This window comes from Cricetulus griseus (assembly GCF_003668045.3).
Source record: "Cricetulus griseus strain 17A/GY chromosome 1 unlocalized genomic scaffold, alternate assembly CriGri-PICRH-1.0 chr1_0, whole genome shotgun sequence".
NCBI lineage: Eukaryota > Metazoa > Chordata > Mammalia > Rodentia > Cricetidae > Cricetulus > Cricetulus griseus.
Genome location: NW_023276806.1, coordinates 5,186,851 through 5,204,806, shown reverse-complemented (window position 1 = coordinate 5,204,806; position 17,956 = coordinate 5,186,851). Strand labels below are relative to the sequence as shown.

The window sequence follows — 17,956 nt, the reverse complement described above, 5'->3', positions numbered from 1 at the left end:
GTGTGGCTCTCTGCCAGAGTCTCCTAGGTGTTTTATTTGGTTTCTCTAGATATTTCTTCAGTAAGACTTTAAAAATGTCATCCAAACAAGAAATAATGAATGAGCAGCAGGTTAGGGGGTTTCAGAGGATTCCAGATTTGGGGAAATGCTAGAAAACAATCAACAAATCAAAACTGACAAGAAGTTTCAAGCCATGTTTCATGACAGAAAGTGTAAATTGAACTTTGCTGTTGGTGAGAGGGCTCACTACCAACCAAACACCACGGAAGACTCGAGCCATGTGTAAGACCTCTCGGGCCCTGATTCTGATCTCTCTGATGAAAAAAGCCAAGCACTGAACCAAAATATAGTAAAGTGGCCGAGCGGGCGGGGAGCAGACCAGAAAAGAAGTGAAGAGGCAATGCTGAGTGACGAGAGACAGAAAGAAACCAGGAAAATTCACCAAAAGGATCCTATAAATATTGGCCAAGATAATTCTGGAAGAATTCAGAATGTGAAAAACTTGTGTAACTCTCAGAAGATTGATGCAGAAATGAGTCCCAAGAAGGACGGTGAAGAATTTCTGCAAAATACAAGAAGGAAACAGAACAGCACTGACATAGTGCAGAGTCTCTGTCCAAGGGAAAACCAAGAACCAAAGCTCCCAGTGTCTGTGCAGCTGTGGGGTCTCCAGCAGGCGCTGTTTGGAGGCAAAAAGAGAAAGGTGATCAGGTTGGTTGGGAGTAAAGACTCTTCTGGGTTACACTATCATACTGTGGTCTCTTTAAGAAGTAAACAATTGGTTTGTAATATGAGAACAGTCAAGTGTTTAAAATATAAATCTAGGAAAGAAGCAATAAAAAGTAAGTAAAACTGTGGGCTAAACATCTTCTAAACATAACAGTCAAACTGAAAACGTAACAGAAATGTTGAAGAATTCTGCCACTGAAAGTAAACCTCCAAAAGGGCCAGCCGTTGTGACCCAGCCCTGTAATCCTAGCACTCGGGAGGCAAAGGCAGGCAGATCTCTGAGTTCCAGGCCATCCTGGTCTATAGAGTGAGTTCCAGGACAGCAGGGTTACACAGAGAGGCCCTGTCTTAAAAGGGGGAGAAAAGGAAACCACCAAAATCTTTGTAAACAAAATTAAAGATAACTGACCATCCAAGAAAAACAAACACAAATATTCAGGAAAAAATGGAGCATGGGCTTTATGATCTGAACACAGAAATCACCAGTGAAAGGGTGTTCACTCAAGGGCTCAGCGGGTGCTTTGCCTTCTTGTGTGACTTTCTCTGCCGTCCAGCACAGGGGAAGTTGCTCATGACCTAGGGCTTGAAGTCCTCCTGTTCTTCAGTATTGCCTCTAAAAGGTGGGAATTTTGTAGATTGCACTGCCATCTTCTGGCTGCTACAGGAACTTCATCTAATGAAGATTGCTGGGCTTTCAACACATTTAACAAGAGACTGAGTTAGAGACTGAACACACACAGAGACTGGGGGGCGGGGGCGGGGGCGGGGGGAGACAGAGGAGAGAGAGAGATAGAGGAGGAGGAGGACGAGGAGACTGTCCATAGGATTCTAGTAAAACTTTTATTTGACCACGGATTTTCTCTTGAGCATTGTAATGGTTAACCTCGATGGTCACGTCTGTTTTCTGACCATGGATGCAGCGTGACCAGTTGCCTCATGATCTTGCTATGACTCCCCACTATGATGGGATGCATCCCTGAGCCAGACAAACGTCCTTCCGAAGCTGCCTTTGTCAAGTGCTTTGTCCCAGGACACACACCCCCGCATGCTGAGATTTGACTAACTCTCCTTCAGACTCCCCTCTCTCTGCAGAGAATACAAAGCAGCCTTGCTTTTGGCTCACTCAGGATCCCACACCCACACTTTTCTTTTCTGTGCTGAAGCTGAGTCCCCTGTCCTCTTAGGTGCTTTCTTCGTCACCGTGAAGTGGCCGCAGCTGCTGTGGTCCTCATCTCCCTAATGGGATAACTGAAATTCAACGAGAATCTCAAATGACAGCGTAATATTCCATTGGGAGTTCACTGCCACTTAGTACAGTTTGCAATACAAAGTGTAACTATTGCTTTTTTACATCACCAACGTAACACATTCTTACGTTAAAGAAATGGATAAATGCAAAAATCAGATTAAGATTTTTAATTTTGTATTCCCCAAATTAAGATATTGTAATTTCTTTTTGCGTGTGCTTTAATACTTATTCCCACGTAGTCAAATTGTATTTTAGTGATCTTTTTTCTGAAATAAATCTATCATGAATTTCTCCTTCCGTTGAACATGTGTGCCAACATGATTCCCAACGACAATGTGACCTTCTGCTTCATGATAAACAGTTTCTTTCTGGCAGACAATGTATTTCGACTTTTACTGATTACAAAGCAGTGCTCTGGTTGTTAGGTGCTGTAAAAGTGGTCTGAGAATATGCCACACCGTAACCAGAACGCCAAGCTGGTTTCAAGGCAATGCTTGAAAGGCGTCTGTGCTTTGGTGTGCTGTGGAGCCGTCCCACCGTCACTGACAAAACTTTTCTTTTTTAAACAGGAACAAGACCATTTTGCTTTACTTTAACCTGTTCAGATGTGCCAACCCTTCCATGATTCTTAGGCTACAGTGCCCCACTACACAGGTAAGACAAGGGCTGCCTTAATGGTGGTGTTAGCAGTCCCTAACGTTCAGGGTGAATTCAGAAAATCCGTGTTGAGTCTGTCTGTGTGGTAGGAAGTCACAAGCCTGATGTCACTTCATTCACATTCAATCACAGCTAGGACAGAGATGAATTATTTCAGAGTTACTAGGGAACTCCAGTGATGTAACCATTTGCTCTTATAAGTAACCACAGCCCAGTAGTCCCTGTCTGGTGTTCCAATCATTTCTGTATCTTTGGATTCATTTACTGAGGAGCTGTGAATGTTTGGAAGAGCCATGTTGCCTTGCTTTGCCATGATTCTTTTGTTTCTACACTGTGGTTTGTGCATCTGTTGAGATGTGTGTCTCTTTTTAGTTGTTTGGGGTCGTCTAAGCAAGCAGCCTTCTCTGGGAGGCTGGATCTGAGGTTGTACTGAGGGAAAACAAACCACAGCAGCAGAAATCAGATGCAGAAATCACTCTAATTAAATCAAGGATGCCTACCACACTGTACCACCAGTATGCATAGAGGGAAAAACTTCATAAAACCATGGAGGAAACAGATGAGGTTAAAATCACCTGACATAAGGTGATAACAGATGGATGAGATAAAGGAAGGTGATCAGGAGGAAAAGAGGGGAAAATCAAAGTTAAATATAAGAAGAGAAAGAGCATGTGATGGGGAGAGCCTGGAGCAAGAGATAAATGATTATAAATTAGAGAAAATATGAAAATAAAATGGGATGAAAGGAAGAAGAGGAAAAAGCACAAATATTTTAATGGCATAAAACAACTCTAAGAACATAATAGAAGGAAGTACAAAAATAAAAAGTCTTGAGATTTGCTGCTCCTCTCACAGGGGTTGATGGGATCTGTGGGAGGAGGTGGTTGTGGCTGAAGTTTCTGGTCGTTCCTATCAAACTGGCTGGAATTGTTTGCTGGCTGAGCTCCTGGCCGCTTGGCTGCTGCACTGGCTTTAAACGATTCTGTTCCCTGTTTATCAAGAGCTACGGCTGGCTTCCCTGGGCTTTGTAACCTGTGACACTCTAGAAGATTACTCCCTCGTTCCCCTCTAAGCAGAAAGATGTACAGGTTAAATAAATAAATAAGCCCAGACAGGACGTGATGAAACAAAGCTCGACTAGCACCGTGCTCTTCTGTCTGCTTTCTTTGAAGGACGGCGGCCGGCTCCCGCTGCTGCTTTCTCCTCTGAGCTGAGCCCTCTTCTTCCAGGTGGCTCCATGGATCCACCACCATATGAAAATCTTTCTCTAATTGTTATCTTTTCAGTGAGATCATGTGTGCTCACATGTGTGTGACTGTGGGACCAGAGGCTGACTTGGAGTGTCCTCTGTTTTTCTCAACTTTATTTTGTGAGACAGGGTTTCTCACTGAAGCCAAAGCTCACTGATTCAGCTAGGCTGCTAGGTTAAAGGCCGCTGGTGATCCTCTGATGCCTATCCCCAAGGACTGGGACCCCGGGCTTGATGCTGCACCTGGATTTTCACATGGCGCTAGAGATCCAAACTCAAGTCCCCATGCTTGTGTGAAGGCCAAGAGCTCTCACTCAAACTGTAACTGCACCCATCCATCGCTCACTCACTAGGCTCTTTGTCTAGCCCTCGGTAACAATTATTCCTGTCTTATAACAAACCTTTTATTGTTTTCTCCCTTTATGAAAAGGTAAGCACCTTGAGGGTAAGGATTCTCATCTGTTTTGTTTCCTGCTGTGTTCATGTTACCTTCAAACCCCCAGAGAATTAGTGAATGAATAAATGACTGTCTTCCTACTCCTTCCACTATACCATACAAACCAAAGTCCCTATAATAAAACAAGAATGGCATGTTTATTATTTTCACAAGTGGTTTCCTAGATTATATAGGAAATGTACATAACAAAAATAGTGCAACTCGCTCTCCCTGGCGTCTAATTCCTGTTTAAATAGTTTAAACTCAACTGGAGCTGATGATGTAGCAAGCGCTGAAGGAGGCTGCAAGTGCCCTGTGGAATGCACGGCGACCGCAGCTCGGGGTTTTGTTGCAACTGCTGTTTGGCATTCTGTGTCAACCAGCCCTGCAATAGTGTATTTATAGATCCGAGCTGTATTCTGTGTGTTATGTTTTTATCAGCTGGCAACCTGGTCCAGACTCGTGCCACAGGCACTTGAAGAACAGAGCAGGATCAGTTAGATACCCAGCCTCAGTGTGACCTTCCTTTAATTAAGTGTTAATTGCTTCGAATCAGCGTCCCATTTGAAGTGAACAAACTGGTCTGATGGAGGGAAAGAAGTCAGAGCAGTTGCTGTGTTTCCTTCTTTAGACAGATGATTTATGTTCAGAATGGAGTTTGATGTGACTCTCTTTGACAAACTACTTGTTCCCATTTTAATTGCTTTCTTTTATGTGTTGTATATGCACCAGCTTGCATGTGTAGTATACGTGTGCATGTGTAGTAAGTGTAGAATTGCCAGGAGCAGTACCTCACGTTATACAAAGCTCAATAAGGCATTAGTTCTTCACATTCTCACTTTTATAAATGTGCCGAAATGTATCCCTCTTGAGTCTTACACCATCTTATGAGCAAAGAGCCAAAGCTAACATGGCTCTGGGCAAAATCTCCTAATACATGCATCATTTATTCAGCGTGGCTGCAATCAGAGTGAGTCTTCCCACTCACATTGACAATGACTTTGACCTTCTTAGGAAACACGTGGACATGTTGGATGTTGTCAGTGTTTAGATACAGCTCTTTAGCTGAGAGGCCTCCAGTGCTCTCTCTAGAATTATGTAAGCGTGTGTGTGTGTGTGTGTGTGAGAGAGAGAGAGAGAGAGAGAGAGAGAGAGAGAGAGAGAGAGACAGACAGACAGACAGACAGACAGACAGACAGACAGAGGAGACACAGAGCGGTGCACACGTATGTGAGGTGTAAGGATAGGTGGTGAATGGAGCTGCCCTTTTTCATGCTGTCAAACTTCTAGAAGGCCCTGGATTTCTGCTGCTATCACACAACATGATTGCCAGACTGGAGGCGTGTATTCAGTTCTCCTAATTAACTGTGTGGTCAACACCAACTGCCAATGTCGACAGAAGAAAAAAAAATGGCAAAGGGAGAGAAAGCTGCCTGGTTAGCAGCTGTGGTTTTACCTAACTGCCTACAGGGGGCAGCCAGTAGGAAAAATGGCCAGCACTGTGACCAGCTATTAGTCTCTGCATTATCTGTAATCTGCCACCAGCAGAAGCTTCCCTGAACAATGCTGAGACTAGTACTAATCCGTGGATATAAAAATATAAATATTTAGAAGGCAATTTTGTAGCACACCTATTCAGAAAAACAGCAGTAGTAGCTCCCCTCCCCCAGAGCCTGTGTATCCCTGCCCATGCACTTCTGACTGGGTTTATTGTACCGGATATAAATTCCTTCATGTAGAGCAGGACTCAAATCCAATCGGAAAGCAGCTGGTTACCCACATAATAGCCATGCCACCAATGCACCATAGTTCTATGCTGCTGACGAGTTGGCAGTATAGCTCACAGGGTTCACTGACGAGCAAGATGAAAGCTATAATAACATATATAATATATATAATAATGTGCTGGGAATAAGTTACTGCTGACTGCTCATCTTTGTCACGTACTCCAGGAGTCAGGGAATGTGGCAGAAGAATGCACAGAAGGATTTCCCGAGCAGGAGGATGGAGAAGATGGCTGTGAAATGCAGTCCTCTGCACACGGCATGGCCTCTGCACCCATGAGATCATAGCAGCCACATGCAGGGTGGGCCCATCAATGTCCATCACAGTGGGGGAGAGGCTCACCCTGAAGCCTCACTCCTCCCCGGAGCGCTGTTAGCTGGTGATCCAAAAATAAAAACAAAATAACTCCATACCTATAAGTCATGCAAAGAACCCTAATTAAACTTAGTGTGTCATAAAATGCAAAAGAACTCTAGAAGAGGAGGAGTTTCATCGGGTGGGAAGGAGATGAAAGGGAGGGGTAATGGGTGTATGAAGATCATGATGCGGAATATGAAATTGTCAAAAACTAAAATTACTAAAGGATGGATGGGAGAGGCTGGAACAGCCTCTGGAGCATCTCCACAAGGAGGAGCTGAACTGATGGGAAATGCGTGGAAACTGATGCCGTGCTCACAGTTTGATGTGGCTTTTGTTTATTTTTAAAGTCATAAGCAAGGGCTGGAGAGATGGCTCAGTGGTTAAGAGCACTGGCTGTTCTTCCAGTGGACCTGGGTTCATTTCCCAGCAACCATACGGCAGCTCACAACTGTCCGTAACTCCAGTTTGGGGATCCGACACCCTCGCACAGATACACATGCAGGCAAAACGCCAATGCACATAAAATAAAAATAAATTAATTAACACAAATAAAAGACAAATAAAAGATCATAAGCAGAAGCAAAAACAACAGCCTGCACCTCCCCAATCCAACCATCTCGTTATGGGATTGCGCATTACATTGCTGTCACTTTGTCTTGGCTCCACGGATGACCACAGTAACTTGGTCTGTCACTGACACAACCCAAGTCCGTTATTGTAAAATAATTGCATAGGTGACCTCTCTTGCCCATGTCTAGTGTTGATAAAGACTTCACTGGTGATTAATCATCGCAGATATCTGGATCTTGCTTATTTCTTATAGTGACAAAGTCTAATTATGCTTTCAGAATTATGAGTAACTCATGGGCACACTGATGAATACTTCCCATGCACATTAACAAATGACACAAAATTTCAAAGTCATTTCATTCATATAGAAAACAAAGCAAGACTCTAACCTAGAATATATACAGACTACAAAATTAACCTTGAATTATACTCCTATCTATTAATACAATCGTAAGAAATGCCATATTAAAAAGCCGTGATGGAGATGGAGAGATAGTGAATAGTACTTGCCGCTCTTGCAGAGGACCTGGGTTCAGTTCCTCGGCATCCTTGCTGGGGTGACTCGCGACCTCCGCTAACTCCAGCCCTGGGGAGTCGGCTGCCCTCTTGTGGCCTCTGCAGACACTGCATGCGCATTGCACATACTGCACCCTCATGCACACAAATAATAAAGATGAAAACCTTTAAAGGGGGCTTTAAGATCATCATTGTTCTGTGGTAGAAGTCCCCAGATCTGCACACAGAACCGTCCCTCACAGTCACGCACTGAAAGGACATAAAATCAGCACCATCTAAGTGAAGTGAGTGAATATAAAATTACCTTACAGTTACGCAAAGTATTACCGTCCGGGGAATCTGCGTGACGAGCATGTAGAAACTTCTGTGTCTCACAGCTACTTGTGGATATACATTTATCTCAAAATATCAAGTTAAAATAATAAATCCATCTAGGCTTTTTAAACTTCACATATCACAGGCTAGAATCTACGAGAAAGAACATGCTGGCTTTGTCTTATTTGCTTGGGTCACCTCACTTGACGTTTTACGTTCCTAGAGAGGTTGGTATTAGGTGACGAGGACGGAGGGAAGGTGGGAAGAAGGGACGCATGGGACGTGAAATGGGAAAATAATAGGAGATGGGGGAGGGGCACGGGCAACTGTATGAAGAGGCGGGAAAGGAGAGTCACGAAAATGCTTGGTTTGGTAACGCTACCGTGGTCTCGAACATCATAAGGTATCACTACTGTTCAATATCTTGTTTTAACACAAGACCAAGAAAGCAAGAAGTACAGGTTGGTACCATTCTGTACTCAATTTAATTTTACACAATAAAACTAGAAGCATGATTTAAGTCACTTAGGTGAAAAATGATGTTTTACTCTTCATCCTGGTGGGGAGTTCAGAAGCCCATCCAACCTTGGAGGCATCTCCTTAGAGGCAACCGCCCCAATGACCTTATCACTATGCTTCTCTGCTCCACAGATCTGCGTCTCCAAGTGCCCTGAGAGATTTCTAACCTACTTGGAAATGCAATTTTTGACCCGAGAAGACAAAAATCACTGGGAATACTATCGCCAGTTCTGCAAGACCACGGCCAGGCCTGCAAAGGTGTGTGTACTCGAGCTCACGCTTAGCTTAGAAGGAACTTAGCTGCTATTTTGAACATCCTAGTTCGCTACTGGAAAAATGTCCAGATCTAGAAAATAAACATTAACGGTGCCATTCCAATAAAACACAAGCTTACACGGACACTCAGAAACACACACACTGTTCTTGGTGTATCACTGTGTAGACACTCATCAAGACAAAGAATTCATGATGCACACCATGTAGACAAAGACACACTCTTCATGGTGTGTCACTGTGTACTCTTGTCAGGTCGGAAAGACTGAGGTGGGCTTAGTTACCTCCAACTGAGAGATGGGCTCCATCCGGGTGGGTTTGTTGGTGACAAGAGCTAGAATTTTACGTCACCTAGAGTCATCATTACAAAACCATACTGCTAGATCCCCAACACTGACACCAAAATGATAGAAAGAGAAAACTGAATCTGGTAATAGGACCTCCACGTGTACACACACACACACACACACACTCAGACACATATGCACACACACACTAAATAAAACAATTCAATAAAAATGTTTAAGCCCACTCTTTCCTAGGTTTGACACACACAGGAGATTTCTAAAACTTTATTATATTAAATACTATTAAAATTGATTGTTAATCATAGAAAATGCTGTTTTTCAGAAAAATGTTAAATGGTCAGAGATTGAGTGTGGTCTCTTCAGAGGTGTGCCTTGCTTTTGTAATATATTGGGGTTTTTTGTTTTGTTTTGTTTTTTCGTTTTCTTTTTTTATCTCTGTTGATTCATTTAGAGCATTTAGAGGCATTTTTCCCAAAAATAATTTGTATATGATAATCTTATAATTGCTGACAGTGGGGAGACAATTTGGGAAAATGAGATGTGAAATTAAGATTTCAAACTCAAAATTTTGATATTGAGAGTCAAAGTGGTCATTGCTGGCTTTGAAGTGTTAATATCCCCCCCTTCCCTTTCAGTCTCTCTCAGAACTTCTGTCCCGCGGTGATTGTCCCCCAGCAGTCTATCCAAGCAGACCTTGTAAGTGGTAATTATCTTACCTTTGAAACATAGAATCCACCAAAATGTGATTTAAGTGAGTTTCTTCAGTTGATAAGCTGAGGCTGAGAAATGTTCAGTCCTGCCCTGAGAGCCCAGAGTTAGTGAGGAGCAGTGTCTCTGGCCACGTCCGTCCTCAGGCATGTGGAGCATTCCTACCAGAGCTCTGTAAGGTTTGGGGCTTTGCTACGTAAGCACATTAGGAATCAATAGGATTGATTTTCAGAAGCCCACTGGTGCGATCCTATGCATGCCGCAAGCACACGCCAACAGTCATGCACACCTACTCCTGAGGTCACACGAAAGCGTTCAGAAATTGCCAAGAAGTAGTTTCTAAGCTGTGTGTCTTGTATTCCCAACTTGACATTTGAAATTATTCTATGCTTCTTTGATGAATATGCATTTTTATTTCTTTACTGTTTAAGCATAAACTGATAAGCTGTTTAGAAAAGCTGAAATAACCACTCATTTTCTTCTCTGAAGGCTGTAATTCTAGTTACATAGAAAAAGCTTTATGTGAAGATTTCCAACACAGTGTTCATTCAGAGTAAGGCAGAGAGCGATTAATACAGAACTCAGAAGTCACAGGTGTTGGGGGTTGGAGAGAAATGAAAGGTTGCAATACCCAAAGGCAAGCAAACCCTGAAATAATACAGTGTGGTTGTGAGAGGAAATATCTTAGAACTAACAAATATAGAGCAAAGCACATCACTATCTAGTAAAATGCAAACTGTTGCAGGTATAATGCCAAGCATATATAAATTAAAATGAATCCCAGAAATTATTTAAGGAAAAAGATCAGAAAAATACTGCCAAAAATACCGAGTTGTTTGCCAGTGTGTGGGGGGAGGCCGACAAACCTGGGTTCGCTCTCCTATTTCTATTCTTCAATTCTCCCACAATGACTGCATGGTGCTTCTAAGGGCAAGGAAAGGTAATGGGTACCAAACTAGATAGGAAGTCAAGTACGGTGAATGAGTTGCCACGAAAGTTGAGTGTTCCCATCATCCTTAGCTGATCCATTGAAAACTTTGAAGCAGAGTCCTCAATTCCCTGCTATGTGAGAAATGTCGATCACCAGGAACCCCAGAAGGTGCTAGCTGTGTGCGGCCAAAGACAGCATGGAAACTTCTTATGGGAAAAGCAGAAGTAGCTGCTCTCACAGAGCTTAGTCAAATCACATGTTTTAAAATATACGTTGGGGGTCCCATTTATTAATTGTCTATCTTAGTGACCTCCTGAAACTGAGAAGCTTCTGTAAGGCACAGTCAACAAGGCAAAACGGCAGCCCACAGAATGGGAAAAGATATTCACCAACCCCACATCTGACAGAGGACTGATTTCCAAAATATACAAAGAACTCACGAAGCTAGTCTCCAAAACACCAAACCACCCAATTAAAAAGTGGGGTACAGAGCTAAATAGAGAATTCTCAATGGAGGAATCTAAAATGGCTGAAAGACACATAAGAAAGTGCTCAACATCCTTAGCCATCAGGGAAATGCAAATCAAAACAACTCTGAGATACCATCTCACTCCTGTCAGAATGGCCAAAATAAAAAACACCAATGACAGTTTATGCTGGAGAGGATGTGGAGAAAAGGGAACACTCCTTCATTGCTGATGGGAGTGCAAACTTGTACGGCCACTTTGGAAATCAGTATGGAGATTCCTCCAGAAAATGGGAATTAGTCTACCTCAAGATCCAGCAATTCCACTCTTAGGCACATTCATACAACAAGGACATCTGTTGAACCATGTTCATAGCAGCATTATTTGTAATAGTCAGAACCTGGAAGCAACCTAGATGCCCCTCAACTGAAGAATGGATAGAGAAATTGTGGTACATTTACACAATGGAGTACTGCTCAGCAGAAGAAAACAATGGAATCTTGAAATTCACAGGCAAATGGATGGAACTAGAAGAAACTATCCTGAGTGAGGTAACCCAGTCACAAGAAGACAAAAATGGTATGTACTCACTCATATGTGGATATTAGACATAAAGTAAAGGATTACCAGCCTACAATCCACACATCAGAGAAACTAGGAAACAAGGAGGACTCTAAGAGAGAAATGTATGCTCTCCCTGAAGAAGGGGAAAGGGACAAGAACTCCTGAGCAAGTTGGGAGCGAGGGGAGGGGAGGGGAGGGGAGGGAGGGAGGAAAAAGAGAAGGGGAGAAGAGAAGGACATGAGGGATCAGGAAGGTGGTGTCAGGGGAGGAATAGAGGAGAGGGAGAAAAGAGACATCTTAATAGAGGGCGCCACTAAAGAGAAATCTGGCACTAGGGAAATGTCCAGAGATCTACATGGATGACACTAACTAGCAATCTAAGCAATAGTAGAGAGGCTACCTTAAATGCCCTTCCCCGATAATGAGATTGATAACTACCTTATATGCCATCCTAGAGCCTTCATCTAGTGGCTGATGGAAGCAGAAGCAGAGACCCACAGCTAAACACTGAGCCATACTCCTGGAATCCAGTTGCAGAGAGAGAGGAGTAATGAGCAAAGGAGTCAAGACCATGCTGGGGAAACCTACAGAAATAGCTGACCTGACCTAGTGAGAGCACACTGGACCCCAGTCATAAAGCAGGGGAGCCAGCATTGGACCAAACCAAACCCTCTGAATGTGGGTGCCAGCTAGGAGGCCTGGGCAGTCTGTGCGACCTCTATCAGTGGAGCCAGTATTTATCCCTAGAGCACAAATGGACTTCGGGAGCCCAGTCCCTACAGAGGGATACTATTTCAGCCCAGATACACAGAGGAGGGCCTAGGCCCTCCCCCAAATGATGTAACAGACTTTGATGATAGCTCATGTAGGGCCTCACTATCCTTGGGGAGTGGGCGAGGGGGTGGGTTGAGAGGGTAAGTAGGCGGCATAGGAGGGAAGGGAAATGGGGATTGATATGTAAAATAAGATTGTTTCTAGATAAAAAATATAAAAAATAAAACAAAGTATGCATTGGGGATATAAAATGTATAATCCATAATCTCTCATAGTCTAATAAAAATGGAGGCAGTGAGATCAGCATCTCAATTGGATTGTTCTTAACACAGATTGTTCTTCTTAACACTAAATGGCAGTGTACAACTAATAACACATAGTCCTTAAATTGTTTATAAAAGTAGACCAAGTAAGATTACATGAGAGGAGGAAAAAAAGAATTCTGTTCCCCGAATTCTTTTGGCTTTCAAAAAGGGAGAGATGGAGAAGAAAGACGGGAAGGAAACAGGACAGCAGAATCTTATGGCTCACTGTGGGTGCTGGACCCTGTATCATTTTGTAACTTTTCTTCATATTGTTTGTATTTTCCAAATGCATACCGAGCATATTGATTAATGTATTAATTATTGGGCCTTCACAGATTGGAAGTGATTACCAGAAATAATATGTAGAATAAGGCCAGGGGAACTTCTAGGTGAAAATTTACACCTAGGATGTAAAAAAAAAAAAAAAAAAAAAAAAGGACTAGAAAGGATGAGAGAGAAGAAATATACTGAGCCCTACTGTGTGCCAGCACCCCCCTGGGGAAGGAGTAGGGATGAGGGATGAGGTCATCTGAGGAGGGGGGAAGCAAGAATCTGGCTGGACTGAGAGTGAGCAGAAAGGTGTCACAGCGGCTAACACCTCTGATCTGCCCCAGAAGGGGGAGCTGAAGCAGGGGAAGGTGGAGAAGTCACGAAAGAAATCAGCTTCTTCATCAGACTTTGAGAGACAGAGAAGGGTAGGCAGGACAGGGAAAACCGGAAAGCTTCATAGGGAAGCTTGTTCCCTATACCAATTGCTTCAATATTATAGGTTCAAGCTCTACACATAAATTAGTGATACTACTTACAAGAAAAAATATGAAAATTTTCTATCCACTTCTGGTTTCTCTTACATCTTCATTTTAAATTGGGGCTGTAATACTTTAGAATACATTTGGTACCCAGCAGCCGTGACACGTCGTTAAAGTAGTGTATTTGTAGAGGCTCAGACTCTGTGTGATCAAAACAAAACCACACAAGACTGAACAACGATTTAACTCTTCTCAGAAATGATGTCAGTCGGTGGGGCCCTCCATCCATAGCTTCCATCCTTCAATGACACGTGGGTAACATTGCTGGCAAGGAGGCAACTTATTAAGAATTCGTTACCAGCAGTCCCATCTTCACTGGAGCTTGAAGCTTGAGCTGGCTCTTATTCTTCCAGGAATCATTTACTAGACTCTAGTTTCCAAGGTGTCTCGGAGGAATATTTAAAAATATTTTCAAAACCGCTCTCATCTATCCCAGGCTGATCTTAGATAGCTAAGAGTGACCATGAACTTCGGATCCTCCTGCCTGCACCTCCCAAGTGCTGGGATCACCACTTCTTCTGGTGTTCAGGACCGAACCCAAGCCTTCACACAGGTGTAAAGATAACTCTTTCCGTCAGCCGCCTGAGTTCCACCACCATGTTAGGGCCCCCAAATAACATAGAGTCTCATTAGTTACAATGCTGCTGGCCAATGACTAGGACTTCTTATTTGCTGGCTCAGTCTTATTTATCAACCATAACTACTAATCTATATATTTTATGAAAACTTATCAAGGATGCCAGCCAGTGGCATGCGTCCTCTCTTCCCGGGATCAAATGACGACTCCTCTTTACTACATTTCCCAGAATCCTCCTTCTCTCCCAGTCCCACCTATCTGGCTTCCATATTGGCCAACAGCGTTTTTATCATTAACCAATAAGACAAGCATACACACAGAAGGACCTCCCCATCGCAAGGCACTGAACCCACTTAGCTGCATCTCTTCGCATCTCAAACCTGTTAAGTGACAGCCCCAAACTCCTCCCATCATGCAAGCAGCCTTTCTGTCAAAGTGTGCTCAGCTCACACGGGATGAGCCAACGTCACTTCACCTGTACATCTTGTTTGTGGGGGTTGATGAGACGCTCATGTGTTGGGACGTGACTCCCTATCGGGATAATGTTTGCATTTCAGTCTCACAGTCAGCAGAAAGTCCTGAAGATGTCAATAAAGGGTGATTAGCTATCTGTCCTGAGCACATGTCATGCCCAGCAAGAGCCTGGCTGTAGCTAACAGTAAAAAGGTGTTTTCTGTATGTTTCACGCTCTTGCACAGTTCTTCAGAGGTGCCTGCCTGACTTCTCAAAAATCAATGGGACCTTAGTAACAGAGAGTAGTGTACATCTTAAAGACGGAAGCGGGAAGACCAGAAACATCATGGAGTTCAGGGAAGCTACAAGGTATTCTCCCTCTCTGTGTTGATTTGATGCATTTAGTTATTACATAAAATATTAAAGCACCACTCGGAGTTACGGGAAATCGCTTGTGTAGTATGGTGAAGTACAGGTGTCACTCTAGATTAGAAAGAACGGCATCTTTCAGAGTGGTTAAGCCTTCCCTCATCAGTAAACATGAGGATCTGGTGCAAAGAAAGGTGCTCTTGCCAGATCCGAGTCTACAAATCAGTCTGGGCACAGCCAGTCCCCCACTGTTTGTTTGGCTGTATGTGGCACACAGTAGCTGAGATTGTTGAGAAACACATTTCCTTTAATTTGTGCCCGGTTCACAGGTGCCCAGGTGTAGACATTCTCTTTCATAGCTCACCTGCAGAGTTAAAAACAAAATTAAAGGACTCCTGAAAATGATTTCTCTTTTTTTTTTCTTAAAAAAAGGGCATAGATAGTGCTGGTGACATAGTACCCCCTTCATATTTAGAATTTAATAGCAATGTGAATGAGCCTCAGAAATAGGAAGCTGTGTGAAAACCTATAAAGTACCGATACACGTATGATTCCAAGGACACAAAATGCAGAGCAAAACTCAGTTGTCCGTGATGCAAACACATATCACAGTAGTAGGATAGTGGTTACTTTAGAAGAGGGACAGGCTGCGATGGGGGCTGGTAGGGAAGATTTGGCAGTGCCATTCTGCGTGACACAATAATCTGTGCATACTTTGATCTGTATTACATGATTCTACCACGTGACAGAGACGCAGTGAGAGGGATTAGGACCGTATGCATGGTCAGATCTAGAATTTGACTTCTACAGAGGAGTTTCTGCCATGGTGAGGGCAGACGGTGTGGGCTGTATAAGAATCCAGTCCTGTTTCTGATGGCCAGCTCCTCTGTATAGGGAAATACAGCTACATTTGGGGGCTTCCTGAAAAGACAGTTGATGGGTTGTTATGGTCAGTGAAGAGTCACTAAAGCAGACATTGTCTAAAAGCATGCCTTGAATAGAATCTTGCAAAATACTTTTTTATCATAAGAAATTTTTTCTAATATTAACCAAAAATAATTGACTTTTCCCTCACTGAATGAAGAGGCATCACTAAAATCCTTGATGCCAGGAATATTGGGCTTAAGGTGTTTGAAGACTACGCAACTACGTGGAAATGGATTCTCATGTGAGTGAGACTACTCGTGTGTTCTCTAGATGCTTTCTGATGACCTTTGTAGACTCTTCAACTCCCTTGTTCTTATTAAAGGGTGAAAAGTGAACTCAGGCCTCAGGATCATTTTCCTTTCCACATGGGGGTAGGAGCAGGGCAGGTACCCTTGAAAATATGCTCATAAGAACATTAGTTTCAAGTTAAATGTTAATTCACTAGTAGAACCGGTATACAGACCAAGTCCCTGCTGCAGCGTCTGGGGTCCTGTGTTCTGCTCTCCACATGTCACAGAGGTGGGCATGGTTTGGTTTCCCTGACTTTTTGGTGACACAAAACTTCTATGATTTTCCATAGATAAACAACTTCCCTCCCATTTTCTCCTACCCATTGTTTATGTGTACATACCTCTATGTACACATAGCTACTTATCTTCAACACATCTTCCATGATATATTTTATTTGCCTGGTTCTTTCCTCCAATAAACTGACAACTTCTGTTCTTTTTTCCTTTTTGTTTTCTTGAAACTGTGTCTTCTGTAGCCAGGGTTAGCCTTGAACTAAGTAGCTGAGAAGGTTGGCCTTGAACTCCTCTTCCTACCTCTACCTCTCACATGCGGGATTAGTGGTGTGGACTTCCATACCCAGCTAAACTATCCACTCCTTAGGATGACGACTGTGTCCAACTTATCTTTATCTCTCTGGCTCACAGTATAGTTCTTAAAACATAGTAGATACACAGCAATGTGCGTTCAGAGGCAGCTATAGAAGTAAGAGTGGAACAAGCTAGATACCATATCTTTAAGCACAGCAGATTTGCTGAATTTGGCTCTGTGTTGTGATGGAATACTAAAAGATCATGTTTAAAAGTTTAGAGCCAGTTTGTGAGGTTTTACTGATTCACTGTTCTACACGTAAATGACTCCACAGCCAAGGTTGCAGCCTGCACTTGACAGTAGTTAAACATGCTTCCTACTGTCACAAACAAATGCCACTAGGTCATTTCTTTAATTCTTGCTCCCTTAGTGTTTGTCCACTCTTTATTAGACACAACTCACCCAACACACACTAAACCTGTGTCCACCCCGGACCTCCTCCCATCCCTGGACCCTTAGCCACTCCCTCTCCTTATTTCTAGCCTTTCTGCTCCAAAATCTTTCATAAATACTGTTTTAAGATTCACTTGGGGATATACAGTAGAGTAATCCTTCGCCATATTTAAACTTTAATCATTAAAGTTTCTATAATTTCAAGAGAGAAAAGGGTTTTGAATTTCCTTCTCCACCAGAGAAGGAACTTCAATACCACACAGTCATCTATCCAGTGACAGGTATTACGTAGGGAACTTAAAAGATGGCATTTGAGACTCTATTCCCCATGAATACAACAGACCCTGTCTGATGCTGACTGGTAGCTTGCAGATTTCATCCTGGTTGTCATTAACTAATAGGAGAGTAGGTCAACTCTCCAGTACTAATGAATTCTCTTTGAGGAGATTGTGTCAGAAGACTCCATTCTGACTGTAACCTGGATGGGGCTAGGGTGGACACATTCCTCTAGTACCCCAGTCAGGCCCCTGGGAGAAACTAAAGCAGAGAGAAAATATTCACTCTTTATGCTTAATAAAGCCAAATAGCCAGGAGACTAGTCTTGACTGCAGGTCATGTACCCAGATCCCTTGGGATCCCAAATAGATGCTGTATGGGGTCAAAATAATTTACTGTGACAATGACTACAAAGTCACAAGTTCAGGAACTGTGTGGCCAGTTGTCTTTCTCATTTTTTCCACATTAAGTCCATTCTGTTTCTTCCAAACAGCTGTGTTCTGGGATGTTTCCTTGAGTCACCAGGTTGTCACAGTTTCACCACACACTTGCTCTTAT

General features: G+C 43.0%; 1 protein-coding gene across 1 annotated transcript in view; it reads left to right on the top strand.

Annotated features, from left to right (window-relative positions):
- Slc44a5 (solute carrier family 44 member 5) overlaps positions 1-17,956 on the top strand; it is a 168,670-nt gene that overhangs the window by 128,312 nt on the left and 22,402 nt on the right. The window contains exons 8-12 of the mRNA XM_027395184.2: positions 2,548-2,632; positions 8,518-8,643; positions 9,602-9,662; positions 14,800-14,923; positions 16,008-16,091. Of these exons, the coding sequence (XP_027250985.2) occupies positions 2,548-2,632; positions 8,518-8,643; positions 9,602-9,662; positions 14,800-14,923; positions 16,008-16,091 (480 nt within the window). The remainder of the gene's footprint in view (positions 1-2,547; positions 2,633-8,517; positions 8,644-9,601; positions 9,663-14,799; positions 14,924-16,007; positions 16,092-17,956) is intronic.